Here is a 20,411-nt window from a genome sequence, read left to right as displayed (position 1 = left end):
ATGCAGATTCGGGGAGATGTTCAACTGGGAAAGTGGGAAGTGAATGGAGATGGAATAGAATATTGGATTAACGATGGTATCTCATATGACTCGACTTGGCTTAACGAAACTTCATGACCTTATGTGCTTTTTTGCTAATACATAATATTGGTAATTTGATAGGTATATATATAGTAGATCGATGAAAATGAGTATGAAGATTGAAAGTCATATACATTCAGATGCTCGGGCTCCAGGTAGCATATCTGTGGTGTGAAGTACTATGCATTTCAACATCTTTTTATAAGTATATTTCATACAACGTTCGTTACCTATACTATACAACTTCGAAGAGGTACAAAATCATCATTGTCATTATCATCATCATCGTGAAATCCATTCTATCTATGTTTTTATATTTGTGTTTGCGTTTGCGCCTAGTCCGACTCCAAGATGGTGCTCAGTTTGCTGATACGCAACTGCGATTGGACGTGTACCTTCCCGCCATGAGATTTTGATTGTTCCACCACCATCCTCTGGATCAGCTGCGGCGGGGAGGGCTTGAAACCCACACTCTTTATTGTATTCTCGTCGGATCGGGGCGAGTGGATGGGCGAGGTACCGGTGCCGGTGGGTGAATTGGGGTTTTGGTGGATGTTCATTCGTTTGGCTCGTTCGTGCAGGAAGGCACATGATGAGTAGTGCTTCTGACTCTGACTCTGGTTGTAAGAATTCGGAGTTGGCATGGGCGAGAACGACTTGCCATAATTTGTGGAGTGTAGGAACGGGTCGGAGTGGTCGTCTATCAATGATCCGCATCCACTCAGAATAGTTGATAGATCGTTTCCTTCGTCTTGTTTTAATACTACTTCGTCGTTGAAATCAAAGGTCGAGTCGATGCTCTCCCTCCTTGACGAGGTGGCGGTGGCTGAATGATGATTTGAGAAACTGAGAAATTGGGGTGATGATGCCCAACTACATTGATCTTCCTGCCCATCTTCCAATCCAAAGTACGAACCAGAGGTAGAACGAGGTGTATTGATAAAGCTGATTTTGTTTCTTTGATGTACGGACGACGAGTTCCTGAATGACGATCCGTAGGAGAATAGCGAGGAATTGCATAGGGACGGGTCGATGCATTCATCCTCGCATTCGCACGAAGTCAAAAACTCGAGGGGGGAGCCGACGGTAGGTGAACCGGGAAACGTGGGAGTGGTCAATAATGAATGTGCGGGGGAAGTTATACTGCCGCATGAGGTTGGGATGGTCTCGTCGAGTTCGAAAGGGATTTCTAGGTCTGATGAATACCGTATCAGTCAAAATATTACTCCAATGAAGGAAAGGTTGGGGTTTGAGTGGAGTCGAGCTATACTGATACTCACCGTTCTCCTCCTCAAACTCCTCTTCGGCCTGGACCAACCTTAACGTGTCGAGTCTCAACGAATTGACATTTCTATCTCTTCGGGATTGTCTTTCCTTCCGCTTGGGGTTGATGGCGCTTCGTAAGACCGTGGGACCAGTCGTACATTCTATTTTGGGTGTACCTAGGCAGCTGTCTGATAATGATCTGCTAGGTTGGGAGGATGAGGATGCGGTCGAGCAGGTGGGTCCTTCCTCTACACAAAAGGTCAAAGGCATTATCAGTACTCGTCCTGCTCTTCCCAGTATTGTATGATGTGATAGTGACTCACCTTGCTTGGGATGTTGAAGGAGATGTGGGAAATGGAACGATGAGTGCGCGCGTTTGAGCAGGAATCGACCTGGCATGATGGTGGTGGATTTGGTAGTAGAGAAGAGCGAGTTGTCGAAGCGAAAGATGGGTGAGTCTAGTTCAAGTTGGGTCGTATATGTCGTGTCGTATACCAAGAGGGATGTTGAATTTGTACCAGGTATACGACAACCTATATATGTGTTATGCGTGCAAATTTATTCAATCGATTGTTGATTGTAGTTAACGATTGGTAAGATAAGGGATGCGAACAATCGTTTGATTGCTCTTCTCTCTTTAATATATAACATAATATTCATGAAGACGGGAACTGATCACACCCTCGGACTAACTAATAGTCACATTATTAAGCATGTGAAGGCCCGATGGTCAGCTCACTCCCAAAGACAATGAAGGGGTCAGAGAGGGCGTATCCTTTTGAAACAGATAAGGAATTTCCGGCCGTACGTAACCACGGGGGATCAGGACGTCGGTATGTATCTCGCATCCAAACCGATCCCTTGATGTGCCATAAGCGACCTTTGGGCATAGTGGAAGAAAAGATGCATTTACGGAAGACATCGCTCGGGTCGATCGTCGGCTTCCGTATCTTGCGGAACGGCTCAGGGTCACAGGAACAAAACAGGGGGAATGAGACAGGAGAATTGCCCGAAAGGAATTTGCTTTCTACTAGTATTGAAGGAATCGTGAGATCTCTTTTGCCAGTATCAGAGATGGCATACACCTCTCAAGGCCATATCAAAGAAGGCTGCACAAGCCTTGAGATCTGATACTCAAGAGCCGAGCTGGCTGAGGTGTAGACTAATCATGCCAGCATCGCTCAAAGCGAATCTTCATCCTCCATTCCTCATGTTCTTTCTTCAGTGCATCCATCATGTCGAACGCGCGTGCAAGTTGCTTGTAAAGGTGAAATGACGTTATTCTGTCTTCCCGTTCCTTCCTTTGTCTGTCCCGTGTCGGTACTTACCCTTAGTCTTTAAAGTTACCGCATTTATAATGCCCGGGCTCATCCCACTTTGCGCGAGGTGACACAAAGGGACGGGACCTGAGTATCCCTCCATCTGCTGAGGATTTTTTGTCTCTTTGGTTTCGTCTCGTAATTATTCTTGTGAACGTGTTGGTCCGAGACATCTCAAAACATACATGGTGTCGTGGTCCTTTTTGTTCTTGGCGTTGTTTTGTCATTCATATGATTCGTGCCCCTATGAGACTGAGTTGTACGTCTGAAGCAGACTGTGCTGGATTCTCGCACTCTGATCGGGTGAGGAGAGATACGACGGTCAACCGCGGTCATCTGCACAAGTGCCAGTACAATCCCTTGACCAAGCCATATTGTCTTGCTAACCGTACATGCAGGTCAACGTATCAGACAACAATACAACTTGCATCGCAGTCTGACCACGAGTGGACCACAGTCCGGATGTATATCGAGAAGTCAGGCTGGGATGACCGAAGATGTTTCACAACTTACCAAATAAACATCCACTCCGACAACCCGGTCTTTCTCCGCGTCAAGGCCAGAGGCAAGGTGAAACACCCATCATCATGTCTATAACCAGCGGAGTGCACTCCAATCCACTCCGACCCCGACTCCGCAACGCCCAACGCCATGGGGATAAGCATGTACATACTTGATAGTCGACAGACACTCGGAGGCGCAGCATGTGTAATTGACGCATACTGCACGCGCATGCGAGGGAAATTTTCTGCCACTGCCCTTTTCGTCCAAAGAGGGAGAAAGGGTAAAAAGCCACTGATGTCAATCGTCACATCCTTTGGCCCATAAATTTTACAATGACCCAGCGACATCTGGCTTGGACAAGATGTTTCATACTGCATCACCATACCATGAGGTCCGTTACACCCCATGTCTCAGTTACAATCACTCCTTTGTAGAGTGCAGTCAAGCTCGGATCCAAATGACCGAAATCCCATTGTGAGTTGATGACGTACCGATACAGGCGGATTTTACAGTGTCGAAACGGGGGTATCAGTTTCACCTCTCGGACGTACTTCAAGTGTTTGAGTGTGGAAAAACGCAGTTCGATTCGGAGTGGCTAGTTGCGTGTCCGAAATCCGAAACTTATCGGATATGGGATTGCGAAGGATGTTATGCAGACTGAAACGTCTCCGGCCGTTCTGAAGTGGTGAAGACGATTTATTGCAACGAATCATTCTCCGGACGTATGCCATCACCAGGCGGTCGGCAGTAATGATTGGGATATCCAGATGACCGAGTTTCAAACTCCTTAAACTCTACCTGATATGGTGAGGAGGGAGATTTGCACGTCCCAGACACGCGGCTTGTCGGTGCTATCAAGCCAATTGTGGCATTATCATACAATCACATTCCATCCACTACAACACTTCCCAATTCATACCGACCTATACTACTCTATATCTCATCGCATCTTCGCCCTGCACCTCAATACTGCTACTCCCCCTTTCCTGCCCCCTATTATGATTCAGCAGCTCGTATCTCTCTTCCTCCCCCTCTCTTTCTATCTTCACTTCGTTGTCGATATCGTTCAAAAGCCTATTGGCAAAGTACAATGAAGGAATGCAGATGAGTATAAAGATGATCCACACGAGGTGTCGACCGGCCGAGAAGGGTGATGCGAACGTGGTGGAGAGGGAGAAGAACCATGAGATTATGAATGGACCGGAAGCTCGGCCTACAGCCTATACAATAAAGGATATACCAATTATCAGTGGGGGTTGCTTCGAAAAGTTGCCGAGTCCTAGGAGCAAGGGTCACTCACGGCTACACTGAAGGTTATGGCATTGGCAGAAGCGAGGTGTTCCGGACCGGGTATCGAATCTAATACTAACGTATCTAGTTGACTACATCGGTTGTTCCATCAGTGAAAACACTATTCAGTAACAGCACTCTGTGATAACCGATTTCTGACTCGGACATTGGATTCGATCAAGCAGAGCTCACTCACGTAGTTGCGAAATCTCCTATTCTCCTTAAAACCATTTGAACAGACATTACGATCCAGACTGAGACCGGAAGATCATCTCCTGAATAGGGATAACTCATCGCCCATAATATCGGGAAAAACACGATTGCTGCAGGGTACGATATTAAACCTATCGGATACGATTGAATCAGCTTAGGTCATCAAGCAAGCGAGTTACATTTGAAGATGATCAATGTGGACCCAGGATTTTCCGAGACACAGCTGGAACCGGAATTATACGTACATAATCTCAAACATGTTGATTCAGATAACGAGCCGTGCAATAACGGAAAGACAAAGATAGTCATGAATATTGATAAGCCCGCTGAGAAACCGAGCACTAATCCGAGAGCTTGAGTCTGCTCATTCAGCGGGTAAGTAGGGTTCATACGGCTGTGCCGATGATCTGCGGCAATGGATGAAGCGAGATATTTTGACTAACCGATAAGCCCAGTCCACCAAGGTTCTTACTTGTAAATCCAAACAATGGGTAAATTGCTTCCCAGCAGAACATCACAGCGTTGTTCACTATGTCGCAAAATTTCAGCTTCTTTATCAAATTTAGGAAGCTGCTAGCTGATAGCGAATTGGACGGATACTCGAGAAGCAAGACTTACTTCCGTAGAGCAACAAGACATTCTGAAATGGTTCGTACTTCAGTAATCCCTTTAGACCGCTGTTCGAACTTTTCTCTGGATCCCGATGCGAGGCTGTATTGCTTTTCGACCGCTGAAGAGTCTACCGCAGTCGAGTGTAGGTGTAAATGGTATGAGCTCCAAATGTACGCTCAAGGATGAGCAGTCATCCGGAACTCACCTCTGGCAGAAGGATAATGGCTAGTACACCAGCTATTACTGCGGAGAGACCAGTGACGAGCGATGGAAGGAGATAAGGGTAGTCCGCAAAAAGTCTCCATGAAGTGGGCAAGATCCGGCCAGTTGGATTGGCTAGAAACCCACCTAACACGGGCCTGTATAAAGAGAACATCAGCTAATTCTGGTGTGGTTCTGCCAAAAATTTTAAAAGACTCAACCCACGCCAAGGTCATTCCCACTGTCAGTGCCGGCGAGAACACCGCAAAACCTGCAAGGACGACGTCGGCATGATATTCTAGTTGGCATATCTCATATAGTCACGAGCTTACCTTGTATTCGATTTGACTTGTCACATAATTCCCCCACCATGGTTCTCGATATAACACCACAGCCTGCGAGTAGCCCAACTGCAAACGTTACAAGCAAATTAGAACCGTGTTTTCATTTCACCAATGTCGGATATCGATAGTCACTCACGAGCACCCCTCAAGATTATGGTACTCCAAACGGTCTTGCAAAATCCAAAAGCCACTCCGAAAACCCCCCACATGGACATAAGAGCAATCAACACCGGTCTTCTCCCATATATGTCCGCTAACGGTCCATAAAATGGTGCAGAGATAGCTTCGGTCCCCATCATAGCCGATTCCTGTCACAACTTGATTTAGCGAATGAAACACAGCTTGATAAGAAGGAGGGATCCTTACAGCTATTGCAGACCATACACCGACCGATCTCTCCTCAACTCCCATATCCAATATCATCTGATTGATATAGGGAAAGACGATCGCATAGGTCAGACCTTCCGCGCATCTTTGTACAAGCAACGGTAAGAGTTTGATATACGGTACCGGAGATCTGTGTTTGCTGTGCGTTGGAGTGGTGGGCGTAGGTGTACCGGAGGAAGGGGATAGATAGGCTGGCGAGGATGTTCGGATATTTTCAATTTGGGTGGTGGAGGAGCAAGAAGGTTCGGCGGTCAGAGGTCTAGGTAGAGGAGAGTTTTGACGCTGTATGAGGGGCATCGCTCGGTACGATCAAGACAGCGCAGAGTAGGTGGACATGCACTCATACAGATTGGATACTGATGAGACATCAAGGTGATGAATGGCAGTATGTATACGAGTATGATGCTCATCGCATCTTACATTTTGGTGAAATTCATGAATAACGCGTGTTGTGCCTGGATCAGACCAAAGGACCCCCTTGGGGTCACAGTCAAAGGTTAGGTTAGTACACCGATCAATTGGTGAAACGGTTAGGTTTATATGAGTACCCCATGTTGCTTCTCAATGCTTATGTAATCATGGCACAAGTGGTGTGTCTCCTCAACTTGACTTTGGTTTTCGATAATCCCCCATCCATCTACATTGTTATATCATACTTATACCATATCATCATCACCCATACAACTCAGAGATCATTCACTGCCATCGAGTCAGTCCGGTGCAAGATGCCCTTCAATGATGCTGTAGATACAGCCGAGTTCAAGGCCTGGCTCGTCACGACCATCGAGCCATTGTACGTCAATCACCAAACCTCCTTTCTTCTCAGTCGTCTCGTTGCCATGCTAACGAGCGTCCAACAGGTGCGATGCAGACCCAATCGTCATGTCAGACTATATCATCGCTTTGTTGAAGCATGACGCGGTTATGGCAGAGGATGAGTGGAAAGTCGTAAGTAAGATAGAACTGGATATCCTTGATTGAGATCTGATCATTCATTTTACCAATAGTTCATCTCAAGAGAGTTGGAGGATTTCCTGGAAGACAGTAAGCTTCGTCCCTACAAATTAGTCCTGCGTGAGCTGATGTGGCTTACTGTCGATAGACTCAAAAACATTCGTCGACACACTCTTCCAAACGCTGTCCAACAGATCTTACCTCCCTGACCCCGCACCAGTAATCGCTCCCACTGCTGCAGCAATCGTATCTTCCTATCGACCACAGGTATCTGCCGTCGCCGAGCCGGAAGCCGGTCCATCTACCGTCCGTCCTGCTCAGACCGAACAGTCGTTAGTCCACAACAATGATGTGGAGATGGGAGACTCGTCAAAGGGTTCACAGGGGAACTTCCAACCTGGTCAAAGACGTAGAGGTAGATGTTTCGATTATCACGGTAAGTCTGCTTCTCCTTAGCTTTGTTAGAGAGGAGCTAATGACTGGCTGCATTGTATAGAAAAAGGATTCTGTATGCGAGGCGCTAATTGCCCATACGAACACTCCGATGATATGATACTGCCGACACCCGACATGATGTTCGCCGGTCAATTCCCCCCACAGATGATGGGTGGTTTCCCCGGTGGAGGAGGTAGAGGTATGGGTCGAGGACGCGGGAGAGGAAGAGGAGGAGGAGGAGGGTTGGGAGGACATCAGCAGAATGGGAATGGACATTCTTTTGGTCCTGGTCAGCCATTCCCCCAACAAATGCCCTTCCCATTCCCGTTCCCTTTCCCTCAGATGCCCGGCCAGCCTGGTCAGCGTCATCACCAACACAAAGATATTCCAAATGAATACATGGGAGTGAATCGACCCCCTTCTACACGTGATATAACGACGTTGGTCATAACGGATATACCTCAGCCTAATCTCACGGTCCAAGCTATCCGAGATTACTTCCAACAGTTTGGGGAAGTCACCAACGTAGCTATCGAAGGTAAATCCAAGAGGGCTCTTATAAGTTTCGAGAACAACTATCAGGCGTTCCAAGCTTGGAAGTCCGATCAAGCGGTGTTCGGATCAAGGCATGTCAAAGTCTTATGGCACAAGCCTTTGCCTGGAAAAGGATCAGCAGGTCAAGATGCCCTTGAGAAGAGTTCGGAATTGTTAGCTAATATGAAGAAGCTGGAGAGTGGTCAAGGACAGGAGATACAGGGGAATGTCATAGTGAAGTTGTCCGGACCGGAAAGTAGATTAAAGGCTACTCTGGCAGAATTGGAGTTGACGGAGAAGAGAGCGAAGAAGGAGACTCTCATGGCAGAACAGAAAGTCTTGTTCAGCAAGACACAGAATGCAAGTAAAGAGGAGAAGGTACAGATATTGGGCAGATTGAAAGCGATAAGTAAAGAATTGGAGGAGATCAATAAACCCCCACCAAAGAAGGAGGAGGAAAGTATGGAAGTTAAATTGACAGAGAAAGAGAAGCTGGATAGGGAACTGGCGAAACATGGAATGGAAACTACCGAGGGGAAAGATCAGGCAGAATTGTTGAAGCTGAGTGCTCAATTATCGGCCTTGAGAGATAAAGTGAGTTCCGTAGAAGCTTCCTGACATGTGTGTAATACTGATGATGGGGATATGTATAGGCAAACACACTCGGTATCAACTCGTCCGCCCGTTTCTCACCTTACTCCCGTGGTGGATCTAGGGGTCGAGGTTACACACCGAGAGGGAGAGGAAGAGGACGTGGTGGGCCTCCTCGTCCCATGCGACTCGACAATCGATCTCGTACGATCACTGTTTCAGGAGAAGGAATCACATCGGATGAGGGACGGAAAGCAGTTCAGGAATGGTACGAATCACAGGGAGGTGTCACGGAGAACGTGGATGGTGGGATGAGAGTCACGTACCCTGCTAGAGATATGGCTGAGAAGGTGAGTTTCAAATGCAGTGGTGCCATCGCTGAGAAATAATGCTGATTTCGATTGGATGACAGGTCTTAGCACTGGGTACGAAGGACATTGCCGGATTATCAGGAGGAATCAACATAAATTGGTACACCGCTCCTGTCGCTGAGAGCCATGCGCCAGAGGTGGAGATGATGGCTGAGGATGAACCTGTCAGAGGGGAGAGATATGATGAGGAATAACTCGAAAATGGGAGGGAGGTCATCTATACTATATAGCATATTTGTATCAATTACAAGAGGAATTCCGAACGCGCAAGAGATCGCGTTACGCCGTAGTTCTGTTTCGAGCTTGTGATATAGTCACTGATACATTCACTGACACATTTCGATGTTACTGATCGATGCAGACGAAACGAGTGTGGTATTGATACTCGCTTGATCGACTTGTTTATCGGTCAAGACAAGCAATAGCATTGGGAAGATCACCTCGGGCCGGACCATTAGGCAATCACCCTCCTTGCGCATCACGGGGTATAGCTATGATCAATCAACAAACCAAAGGAGGCGAAACGATTTATTCTGGGTACATGGATTACCTTTGATGTACGAAAAGCAAATTAAAGGATATCATCATTTCCAAGTGAGGTAGCTTGAGGTAACGTAAGATTGTTCAACGGGAGATATGGATATACAGTATCAATTTAATTATTTTCCTTTGAATCGATCTATCATCTTTCTCCTTGTTTTTCCTCATAAACGAAAGCAATGAAAGGATATCCTTTGTGTGATTATAAGAAATGATCAATCAATCGCTCTTTTCGACGATCCACTCAATTACATATAAATATGGGTTCTATCATTGGCCGGTGACTATCTGTTATCCTATTTTTCCCATCGACAAAACCCCCTTGTATTTTTTTGGTGTGAGTTCATATCTTCAATGAAGCTTGACCAGGGCCAATAGCCAGCTAATTGATATGATGTTCAAATGTATTCAGCTCGATAATCGATTCGATCCGATTATCTCTCCAAATAAACTTCAAAGATAAAGCAGGTCCTTCATCTTTCTAGTTGATCAATCATTCTGTATCAATACGACAAATACAATTACAACTACACTCTTTTGATCTTCAAGTCAACACATCAATAACAGACCACAACAAATACACCGATTTTACGATCTTACCATGAGATCCACCACAACCTACTCAACCCTTTTGGGGGTATTCGGAACTTTGGGGGTACTAGGCGCTCCTGCGCCGCTAGCTTCATCTGCTCCTTCTGCTGGATCTGGATCCGGATCTGGGGGATCATCAGCGTTCAGCTACACCTGTTCTGGCGAGAAGGATTGGACCGACTCTTCTGGAAATAGCTTCAAATGCCAGGGAGAGACTGTTTGCAAAGATGGTGCACCGGGTGGTCCATGCGTTTGGCCTGACAAGTGAGTCTGAAGCCTTTCCGTTCCATTCCCCTTCTCGTTCCTCCGTCTTCGAAAACTTTATCAATGACTCTTTGACACCATCGGGAACGGGGCTGTTCACTGACCTTCTCCAATGTTCAGCTACAGAGCAGCTTCAGGCGCCCTTTCACAAGCTGCTGTCGTCGCTACCTCTGCTGGAGGGTCTGTTCCTCCAGTCAGCTCTGCAGGGGGTGGAGCATCCTTCATACCTCCCCTTCCTACAGGTAGCGTAACTCTGGCAGGATCCTCGCAATCCCAACCCCCTGCATCGGTGCCTTTCAGGACAAGTGCCAGTGCACTGTCTTCTGCTTTAGCTGGAGGTTCCGGCCAGTCGTCCGCTGGTGGATCTATTACTGCCGCTTCTTCCACTGTCGCCTCCTCCGCTTCAACAAAAGCTGGTAATACTACTACCTCCACTTCGTCTTCGAGCTCTGGGTCAGGCGGAACCAAGTTTGTTGGGTACTGGGAAAAGTAAGTTTAGCTTTCGTCGTCTCAACCTCCCCTCCTCCGGGTGTGGGAGTTGGGTACGTGCTGATGTATAGAACTGTGATAGTCACTCCAACCTGGGTGGGGTCGAGGCTTCTCAATTGGATGGAATCACCCATGTGGTCCTATGTGCGTCTTGAGTCGAGTCGTTGCATTACATATGGGCAGGTCGAGAGCTGATGAATTGTCAAACGGTCTTTCAGCTTTCATCGATCTCAGCACCTGGACGACATTTGCGGATTCCAAAAATGGCAACTTCGACCCTTCCACTGCGGGTACTCTGCGGGGAATGAAATCCGATGTCAAAGTCATGGCTGCACTGGGTGGCTGGGGGTTAGACGGCCCTATCAAGACGGCCGCGGATGGTGGTGAAGCGGCGATTACTACGTTGGTCACAAACGCAAAGAACGCCATGACTACTTTGAACCTTGATGGACTGGACCTTGATTGGGGTGAGTTGAGATCAACATCACGATTCACAACGTAATGTCGGGCGAAGTGATTGAAGATCTGTGTTGTACTGCTAATTGTGGGCTTCTCTTCCCTCACCATCGCAGAGTTCCCCACTGCGGCACAACAACCAGCCTTCATCTCGATGTGCAAGCAGCTCAAGGCTGCGATCCAAGAAGTGAAACCCAATGGTATCCTCAGTGTGGCCATCGGATCAAGATCCACACAGACTGATCCGAAGACCGGTGGCAAGGACGTTGACGCGATGACCTCTGAGACTTTCAGCGAGTTAAACGATGTGGTCGATATGTGGAATGTCATGACGTATGATTTCGTCAACAGGTAAGTTTCAGACCGTCACTTCCCTTCCTGTAGCCCTTTCCGACGCGGAAGTAAGGGATGGGGAACGTTCAATTGATTTTGCAACTTGCAATCGCAGGTACGATACCAAGACAGGACACCAATCCGGAGGGAAGGTCGTTTCTGAGACGCTGGAGTTCTACCAGGGAGTTGGGATCGCCATGAACAAAGTGAACATTGGGTTCCTCAACACGGCGAAATACTTCAACCTGACAGAGACACCGGGATGTACCGCCGCCAATCCCATCGGCTGCGACATGGGTGGAGTCCAGGTGTTCGAGACGGGTGGCGACGATAATGGGAAATCCGGATGGTTGAGGTACAACGTCGAATTGGACAAATGGCAAGGCGACGAACTTTCCAAGACCATGACTGAACTGAGAACGAATTCATGGGAGAAGAAACCCGATGACTCGCAGACTGCCTTTGAAGCGGAGAAGGCTCATGCGTGGTACGACGAAGCCCAAAAGCTCTTCTGGACTTGGACAACCGCCGACGATAACAAGTCTGTGTGCGAGGAATGGAAATCAAAAGTGGGAGGAATGATGGTCTGGTCAATGAACCAAGATGAGAATGGGCCTGCGGGTGGAAGTCACATGCAGGCTTTGGCTTCGTGTGTTAAAGGTTAACCACGACGAGTGAAGTAGGGTGAGAAGCTTACACGTACGATATATACCCTGTATAGCCAACCCTAAAATCTGATATACACCATGTAGCCATAGTCTTACCATAACTTCCTTGCTGTGCTGTCATCACACCCTGATATGCCTGATGCAATTGATATCCTCTCATTAAGTCAGTTCAATCGAATCACGCCTTCTCAGCACCTGATCTGCTATCTACTATCGGCTGATCAACATTTGAAATCCCAAACCATAATTCATATAGAAATCGATCTATATACATCTCCAACTATATCGCTTCGTTCCCTGTATCGTATCTTCCTTCGCTACCCACTACATCTTCTCAGCAATAGCCATCAAAGCCTTCCTCAAAACCCCTTTCCCATCCTTCCTAACCAGATCTCTTTGTTGAACAGCGGTTAAACCGGTCTACCGTGGAAGTGGAAAGTGAAACATCACGTCAGCTCATCATCTTCTCCACTCATATTGTTCATCCCTGCACAGATCCAACTTACAGCAGCTTCAACTTCATCCTTCTTCAACGCCTCAATACCCCTTTCGACGATCATCACAGCGAATCTGGCCTTCGCGCTAAGTCCATCAGAACCGACATCAGAGGGATTGGTTTTGGATTTGTCCTTCTTGGGTGATCGGTTTGTGTTGGGTTTGGATCGGGACTTCTTGGGTGTATGAGAGTCTGAGAGATCAGGTTTGATATCATCTTCTTGGTCGGAGTTGTAGTATTCGATGTTGAGTTCTCTTTTGACTGGCATCTTGGAGAGAGCTACTAGAAAATGATCAGCTTGAGATCGTAATTATGATGATACAGTAGACGATTGTGGTAGTGTACTGTGAGCTGATATTGACTGTTGGTGAGGGGCACACTCACTTGAGCTGATGGTATAGCTTGACTGGAAGAATCCTGTACGACTGGAGATTATGAGGTCAAGATTTGGGGTTTTTGAAGAATACAGGAAAAAAAGGATGGACGAGTGCAAGAGACAAAGAAAGAATGAAGTGAGTCCTATTCTTCTCCCTCCGCAACTCTTCTTTGGTCCCATAATGCGATGTATTGCCTCAAATCTGTCAGTGTAAGGCGAATTTGATGGTATCCAAGCAAAATGAGATCATATCATTATTTCTACCATTTCCGGTATTACCCCTCATCGTTTTCAAAGGAAGTAGGTGTGACTTGACTTGAATCGATCAGAGTCGAGCAGTGGACCTCTCACCGAGATTAAGGCATTGTTCTTATCTCCTCATATGATCTCATCAGATATATATTTACAAGTTCAGATTCATGTTATTATCATGCGATACCAATCCAACTTTTAGTTGCTTGACCTGGGTGTGTAGAGTATGCACGTATGGTGGGACACCCTATGTCACGTGACTAGAATGGTGTTTTTATCTGTTATCTAGGGAAAACCCCACAAAGGGGGAAAAAGGAAAAAGGAAGAAAATCCCGTAAAGATAAACTCGATCATTCTCATTCTCATTCTCATTCTCATTCTCTCTCAACCATCTTCCTTTCATTCATCTATCTGCCATAATCACCTCTCTTCCCCCATCGCCGAGCACCAACCTAGCCCAGTCTCACATTAGAGGTAGACAACAGGATGAAGAACTAGTTTCTTCGGATTTGTCGATCGCATCCACCTTCAACTCAGTTGTTCTATTCGCTTCCCCTACTTCCTTTGTTGGGTCGGTTCCTCTTCCATTTCCAATTCTCGCCCTTCAATCACAATGACGAAGCGTCGAGCAACTCACCAACCTATCTCTGCCCCGTCTTCATCCATCCGTCGCACCCTCTCGGCTCATCCCAGGAACAAACGTCCCAAGTTCACCCATCATACCCAAACACCGTCCCATAAATCTAGCTCAGCACTTTCCTTGACTCCAGCATCGAACTCAGAAGAGCCTGAATCGGACGAGAATGAAGATCTGATCCTGACCCCCGGAGAGAAGTCCAACCCTATATCCACCGCAGCTAGAGATGCCTCTCCCCGAAAGAAGTTTAAGTTGGACTCGATCATCCCACCTGACGACTACCTCACCCAAAAGACTGGTACCGCCCTACAGGAAGATCAATATCCACCGAGGAGAGAGATGAGAACCCAACTACCAAGCAAAGTTTCACCGAAGAAGCCTAAGAGTAGACTGAATTTGACGAGGGAGATGAGCCGACAGCTCCTGGAGAATGTTATGGATCATGCGGCTGAGACCTACAATCTGGAGGATTTTTTAAAGCAGGTGAGTTGACATGCATCTCTTCCTCTGTGATAGGAGCTGTGTGACTCAACGCTGACGTCTAAATCCTCTCTGATATTATCACAATTTCCTCACTATTAAACAGCACGGTATACCTGAAAGCGATTTAAGAGATCAATTTCAAACTCGCGTCGGACATCCGTCAGCTCTGATCCGAACGAATTTACGTCATCAAGTCTTGAACATGTTCGACTTGGATCTATCCTTACACTTACCCAACGTGGATCATCTGGACGGTATTGATCCGAGTAAGAATGCAGGATTTGAAGGGAGCAATTCAGATGTCCAACAGCGAAAGGGGGAAGCCTTCGGTCATAAGAAACCTCAGGACCAGTCTTCAAGAAGGGATGTATCGAAGGAGCAAAGAACCAGGGGATCAGGCCTAAGTGCGGTGGACAGACACGAACTGGTCGAGAGATTGAGAAAGCAGCAAGCGACGGAAGTGGAAAGAGGATTACAGGATGGAAGGGAGGGTGAAGAGGCGGTCAAGAGCAGTGGAGATGGAACTGCATCTTGGGGGGAAGATCTGGGGGGAGATGTGATTATGGGTGATTAGTCAATGGTGGGTAGGGAGTGTTACATCTGAGAGTGGATTAGAAGAACACAATAAACGCAATCATCATCAAAGCAGAAATTTCAACTACCATTATCATTTCGATTTAGAGTGTACGAGTATGTTGTAGAATAGATTGCATGGGGTTGTATATACAGTAGTAGAGTTGCTATGTACACAGTTAAATATGTGTTATTGTGATCGTCGGTCTGAATGCTGGTTGAAAGCCTATTGAGAGCCGTTGGATACAGCCAAGTCAGGCGTTACAGCCTATCGAAGATGAAGGGTAGCTATCTGAAATTGACATGACGTACTATAAGTTTTGGATGGATGTGCAATTGCCGGATTGTCCTCTTGTTACGGCATTTCACCTCATGGGTGACTGACCCCCACTCGTATTAACCGTAGGTGTGGAGACGTCAAGATTGTTAAGGCGTTCAAAGAGCAATGTTCGTTCTATGATCCAACTTCATCTCGTTCTAGTTCAAGATACAGTATAGATAATATCCTCATCATATTGCCAACCATGACCGACTATCTGAGATCGTACCTCCCAGCAATACAGTCTATCATCCCTCAATCATCGCCCACGCCAGCTTCTCTACCAGAACTAACCTCCAGAGCACCATCTTTACCCGATGTTAACCTGGAAGATGGGAAACCTTCGTTAGTAGCTTTTGTGAGGCATTGCGGATGTCCCTTCGCGGAGAAGGAGATCAACCTTCTGTCGGAGGAATTGAAGAAGAATGAGCAGCTGAGGGTCATCATTGTTCAGCATGCTGAGTTGGGGCAGGTGGAAGATTGGTTCGATCAGATAGGGTAAGTCAATATGATTCGTATCTGGTATCAACCGCTCGCTCATTCTGGCGGACACCGCTGGCAATAATATAGCACAGGCTTACTAATATGGATTCTTTTAGTGGTGCTAAGCTATTTCCCGATCCCACCCGGTACACTCTCATCCCCGATCCCAAGAGAGAACTATACGCGAAATGGGGGATAGGCCAACTGGGTTGGATGGGCATGATCAATTCCTCTGTGATGGATAATTTGAAACAACTCAAGGAGAAGGATAATATAGATCTGAGGTCTACGGGCCAGGGGTCGTACAGGTGGCAGAACTCGGGTGGGTTCGCCATAGACACACATGGAATAGTCAGATGGAGGAAATTGGCAAAGGATAGTAGCGATATATGCGATTACTGTGAGGCCGCGAAGACTATACTGTGAAACTAGATGATGTGGTGGAGAAGGAGAATGTCCAGTTGGTATACATGAAATGGTATACAGCATATATATATGATACAAAAGATATCCGACAGGAGGAGGGGAAGTACAGTATAATATGGTCACTGACCGGAGATACGCCGTCTACCTTTCACTATCTGCTGATACGTCTGCCTAATCACTATCCTCGGGAAATGGGAGATTGTCGGGGGGCTTGTCTGCTTCCCTTCCATTCTCGGTCGTGACGGGAGCGGAAGCAGTGTCAGTCGACGAAGCCGAAGAGGCATAAGTATCGGTGGGAGCTGAAGTCGGTTCGATGGCGGAGGAAGAGAGGGCCGATGACTCGGTATTGGTGGGAATAGATGCTTCGGAAGTTTCGCCGGGAGCAGAAGTAGCTGTGGCTGATGCCGTTTGCGATAAGGTGTTGATGATGGCACTTCCACTTCCCGTGGGATGGGCAGTCAAACTATCTTCGAAAGACGAGTATACACTCGAGGCGCCTTCCTCGCAATCTTCTCCTCCTTGGCTGTGAGGTGGTACTCCCGAGGGTGGGCCAGTCGGATTAGGAGCCGCGGTGTCGGTCAAGGTGGGCCCTCCAGCTTGGTAGGTGCTCCCAGGGGGGGTGGATGTCATGGTAGCCCATACTTGAGAACAGGGGCATGATACCCCATTCTCATCTACGCATCCCTCCTCGGATTGGGTAGGTTGAGAAGCATTGGAGGTAGTACCGGTAGGTGAGCTATCGTCTCCTTCTTCTTCTTCGCAATCTTCCTCTTCCTCTGGCTCTTCCTCCTCACATTCCTCCTCACCCGCTGTAGAGGTAGGAGCTGGGCCTTCAGCGGAAGTGGCTGAGGATCCTACAGGAGCAGAGGTGATACTGTCCGGAGGGGCGGAGGACGCAGTATCAGTGGTGGATGGGTAGGCGGTCTCGGTGGCGGTCTCCTCGAGGGTGTTGGTAAGAGTGATAGGAGGTGTGTCGGATGAGGCTGAAGAAGGGGTTGTAGAGGGAGCACTCTCAGCGGAAGAGGGAACTTCGGAGGAAGCAGTACCGGTAGAAATGGAAGCTTCGGAGGTGGTACCTTCGGTAGGCGCACTAGCGGTCGAGGAAGAGCAGTCCGACGAAACGGCCGAAGAAGAGGTTGGAGCCTCGGATGCTGAAGTGGTAGTAGGCTGGGCACTGTCGGTGGTTGTTGGCGCACTGGTCTCTACGGCCTCGGAGGTGGTTTCGGGGGTGTTTCGGGCGATCAAGCCATTCTCGTTGATTGGTCGAGCGAAGGCGAGAGGTAATCCTGCCAAGGGAAGTAGGAGGGTGAACAAAGCTTTGAAAGAGGTTGACCGCATCTTGGTTGGTTGAGACAGGTAAGAGAGAAAGACTGAACGTAATGTGAATACAAGGAGGAAACGAAAGGCTATATATGAGACTGGGAACAACAAGCCACAAAGTATGTACTGTGAATCAATCTAAAAGAGAGATGGTCAAGTTCGCTGAACCGTTGATATCTATCTTGATTGATGAGAGAGAATTGCCAGCCCGTTCCAGACCAAGAGCGAGGTTTATATAGTATCAGATTGACAGATGTCTACGTCCAAGCTCGGTCTATGCGCAAAACAGTGGTAAAGGAGCTACAAATATGATTGGCCCTACCCCTCAATCCGTAGTTGATCAATTGATTGATGCATCTCCTTGAAAGCCGATCGCGATCGTCCTTTCATTCATTATGCAGACTTGTGAGCTATTTATAAGTTCCTTTCATTCGTTTGGGGGTTATTGGTAAGCTCGCTTGTGCGGGTTGCGATAGCCCTTAAGCAAAAGGAGGCTATGACGCTCATTGGGCCCATCCTTTGAGACTATCCGATATGGTCAAAGCAACTTCGAGCTGCCATGGGATGTTGGATCACACAATTGCGCAGATCTGCGCAGAAATGGAGGTCGTATTGTGTGAAGTGTAGTTGCCCGTGTGAGTATTCGATCAATATCGTCGGGAGGGTTGCAAGGAGAAGGGCGAGCTTGTAAGTGCTTGACGGTGATTATCATTCGATCAGTCAAGATTGAACCGCCACGGCGTAACACGCAGATGCTCAGGCAAGCAGGTAACAGCGATGGTTGACTGATTTTGACATATTCGAAAGCATCACCAGTACAAGATATGCATCTTCCAGTACCACTTCTCTGATCAATCCCCATTGTCCTAACAGTCTTCGAACTTGCATTCCCCATGACATGTATTTTCCGGATCGATATTCTTAAACCACGGCTCACCATCCCATACTGCGAAAGCAGGTCGATTTTTCTGGTTTCCTGGATCAGGCTGGAACTCAATTTCGCACTGTTTGAGCAGATCGTCAGCCTACCTTGAGTGCGATGGAACCGGTTTACAGTACCATATGTGCAGGTGAGATTGCTCACCACTATTTTCCTTGTGCAAGTACTACCCTTTACTTCAGGTCCCCAGGAGCCATCGTCAATGGCTTTGTAAATCTCGAATCTGCGTTGTGATACATTAGGTTTGTTGGTTATCAGCTCGACCGGGAACTTGGTTGGAGTTTTGGCGTCGTTCGAAGTGCTTTTATAAAGCGTGTCGTTGGCGGTCACATCCTGATTGTGGTGTAGGGTATCATCAATACTTGATTCGAATATACAAACTGAAACAGAGGTAATGGTGGTATTACTCACATACATGATAACGTATTGACCCAGTTCATACGTCAATACCCCGAAAAAGTCCTCTACCTTTGATGGTGACGACTGAGAAGAAGTGGTAGTGTGTGATTTGGAACTTGTACTTGTACTTGTGCTCGAGCTCGTGGTAGGAGCAGGTAAGACAATCGTAGCTGGACAGCAAATGATCGTAAGTCTGTTTCTGTCTACCATCAGTCCAGGAAGATGGACTGTCACACGTACATATCACTGTGGATGTGATATCAGAAGAGTAAGCATTGACGACCTTGGTTGCTGGATTGCATTTAGAAGGAAACAGCATGTCAGTGCAAGTGCCACATATCTCCTGAAGCTACCCAGACTTACAGAGCGTAGTTGTGGTCAATACAACAACGGCTGCTTGGGCAGAAATGGTCTCCACTACATGCATACACAAATCAGCTATTCAGTCAACATCATACATTAATGGAGCTGACCTGTCGTTAATACAGGTGGGGTGGCATTTGCGCTGGGGGAATCGGCTGTGGCAGTTGAGAGACAGGCCGCTGAAGTGCTGTCGATTTTTGCGTCTGGGGTATTTGGAGGTCTGATTGCTGGGATTGAGAAATCATCGAAGGCAGAACTTCTGACTTGAACGAGGTAGTGAGCGACCACCAGGTATTTCAAATGTGGTATCCTCATTCTCGATGTATCAATGCGGTGTACAATCCTTAACCCACTACTCAATTTCGAAAGTTTACTTAACGTTATTATATAAGGGGGGAGAGAATGAGCTGTGGTGCTTGATGAGGTGCTTATCTTTGGCTTGAGATTGGCTACTTTTGGGGTTGATTTTTTAAAAATTTCAGGTTATCCTTTACATAAATGCTTTTGAAATGGGTTTTGGACGGGTTCGGTGATAGGGCTTGTTGTGTTGTTAATGTTACTTGTGTTTTTGTAAGTTTTCCAATTTTTACTTTTATTGTAGAAGGGGTGTATATAGGATTTAGGTGGGGTAGTGATTTGTTATGATTAATCAAAATGTTATTAACAGCTTATGAGTTCTGATAGCTCAACGATCTCGACTTGGACATCGTACTAAAACAGACATCCAAAACCACTCGTTCATATGTCCCAGCTTGCGCATCCTTTGTAACCGAGGTGCTGATGCATGTACCAAATCTACTACTCCTTTGTGAGTCTTCACATGGAACATCAGAGAACGCTCATAGCACGGTGTGGTGTCTCACTGCACTACTGGTCTTGGTTTAGCAGACCCAGATTACCC

The 20,411-nt window shown here is 47.1% G+C and overlaps 9 protein-coding genes across 9 annotated transcripts; 4 read left to right on the top strand and 5 right to left on the bottom strand.

Moving 5' to 3' along the window:
- Positions 1-416: 416 nt before the first annotated feature.
- I302_103803 (uncharacterized protein) lies at positions 417-1,746 on the bottom strand (the record flags this gene model as incomplete). The annotated part of the gene is made up of 3 exons (XM_019189170.1): positions 417-1,276; positions 1,362-1,595; positions 1,671-1,746. The coding sequence occupies 3 exons, from the start codon at positions 1,744-1,746 to the stop codon at positions 417-419; spliced, it is 1,170 nt and encodes a 389-aa protein (XP_019048732.1).
- Positions 1,747-4,093: 2,347 nt separating this feature from the next.
- I302_103802 (uncharacterized protein) lies at positions 4,094-6,514 on the bottom strand (the record flags this gene model as incomplete). Its single annotated transcript, XM_019189169.1, has 11 exons — positions 4,094-4,390; positions 4,471-4,552; positions 4,657-4,804; positions 4,919-5,033; positions 5,117-5,202; positions 5,292-5,412; positions 5,491-5,644; positions 5,712-5,757; positions 5,819-5,896; positions 5,967-6,138; positions 6,197-6,514. The coding sequence occupies 11 exons, from the start codon at positions 6,512-6,514 to the stop codon at positions 4,094-4,096; spliced, it is 1,617 nt and encodes a 538-aa protein (XP_019048731.1).
- A 428-nt stretch (positions 6,515-6,942) lies between these two features.
- I302_103801 (uncharacterized protein) lies at positions 6,943-9,296 on the top strand (the record flags this gene model as incomplete). The annotated part of the gene is made up of 7 exons (XM_065869744.1): positions 6,943-7,010; positions 7,078-7,165; positions 7,225-7,261; positions 7,320-7,607; positions 7,668-8,734; positions 8,794-9,081; positions 9,144-9,296. 7 exons carry the CDS (start codon positions 6,943-6,945, stop codon positions 9,294-9,296), a joined length of 1,989 nt encoding a protein of 662 aa, XP_065725816.1.
- Positions 9,297-10,243: 947 nt separating this feature from the next.
- On the top strand, positions 10,244-12,440 carry I302_103800 (uncharacterized protein; the record flags this gene model as incomplete). The annotated part of the gene is made up of 6 exons (XM_065869743.1): positions 10,244-10,497; positions 10,618-10,986; positions 11,069-11,130; positions 11,205-11,453; positions 11,559-11,793; positions 11,891-12,440. 6 exons carry the CDS (start codon positions 10,244-10,246, stop codon positions 12,438-12,440), a joined length of 1,719 nt encoding a protein of 572 aa, XP_065725815.1.
- Positions 12,441-12,767: 327 nt separating this feature from the next.
- On the bottom strand, positions 12,768-13,207 carry I302_103799 (uncharacterized protein; the record flags this gene model as incomplete). Its single annotated transcript, XM_019189166.1, has 2 exons — positions 12,768-12,863; positions 12,950-13,207. 2 exons carry the CDS (start codon positions 13,205-13,207, stop codon positions 12,768-12,770), a joined length of 354 nt encoding a protein of 117 aa, XP_019048728.1.
- A 973-nt stretch (positions 13,208-14,180) lies between these two features.
- On the top strand, positions 14,181-15,261 carry I302_103798 (uncharacterized protein; the record flags this gene model as incomplete). The annotated part of the gene is made up of 2 exons (XM_019189165.1): positions 14,181-14,687; positions 14,791-15,261. 2 exons carry the CDS (start codon positions 14,181-14,183, stop codon positions 15,259-15,261), a joined length of 978 nt encoding a protein of 325 aa, XP_019048727.1.
- Positions 15,262-15,784: 523 nt separating this feature from the next.
- Positions 15,785-16,488, top strand: I302_103797 (uncharacterized protein; the record flags this gene model as incomplete). Its single annotated transcript, XM_019189164.1, has 2 exons — positions 15,785-16,077; positions 16,179-16,488. 2 exons carry the CDS (start codon positions 15,785-15,787, stop codon positions 16,486-16,488), a joined length of 603 nt encoding a protein of 200 aa, XP_019048726.1.
- Positions 16,489-16,659: 171 nt separating this feature from the next.
- I302_103796 (uncharacterized protein) lies at positions 16,660-17,826 on the bottom strand (the record flags this gene model as incomplete). Its single annotated transcript, XM_019189163.1, has 1 exon — positions 16,660-17,826. One exon carries the CDS (start codon positions 17,824-17,826, stop codon positions 16,660-16,662), a length of 1,167 nt encoding a protein of 388 aa, XP_019048725.1.
- Positions 17,827-18,674: 848 nt separating this feature from the next.
- On the bottom strand, positions 18,675-19,825 carry I302_103795 (uncharacterized protein; the record flags this gene model as incomplete). Its single annotated transcript, XM_019189162.1, has 6 exons — positions 18,675-18,812; positions 18,893-19,081; positions 19,160-19,317; positions 19,388-19,438; positions 19,511-19,564; positions 19,621-19,825. The coding sequence occupies 6 exons, from the start codon at positions 19,823-19,825 to the stop codon at positions 18,675-18,677; spliced, it is 795 nt and encodes a 264-aa protein (XP_019048724.1).
- Positions 19,826-20,411: the final 586 nt, after the last annotated feature.

Source organism: Kwoniella bestiolae, chromosome 2 (genome assembly GCF_000512585.2).
Source record: "Kwoniella bestiolae CBS 10118 chromosome 2, complete sequence".
Classification (NCBI taxonomy): Eukaryota; Fungi; Basidiomycota; class Tremellomycetes; order Tremellales; family Cryptococcaceae; genus Kwoniella; species Kwoniella bestiolae.
The sequence above is the reverse complement of the archived record's forward strand: the minus strand, read 5'-3'. Positions and strand labels throughout refer to the sequence as shown.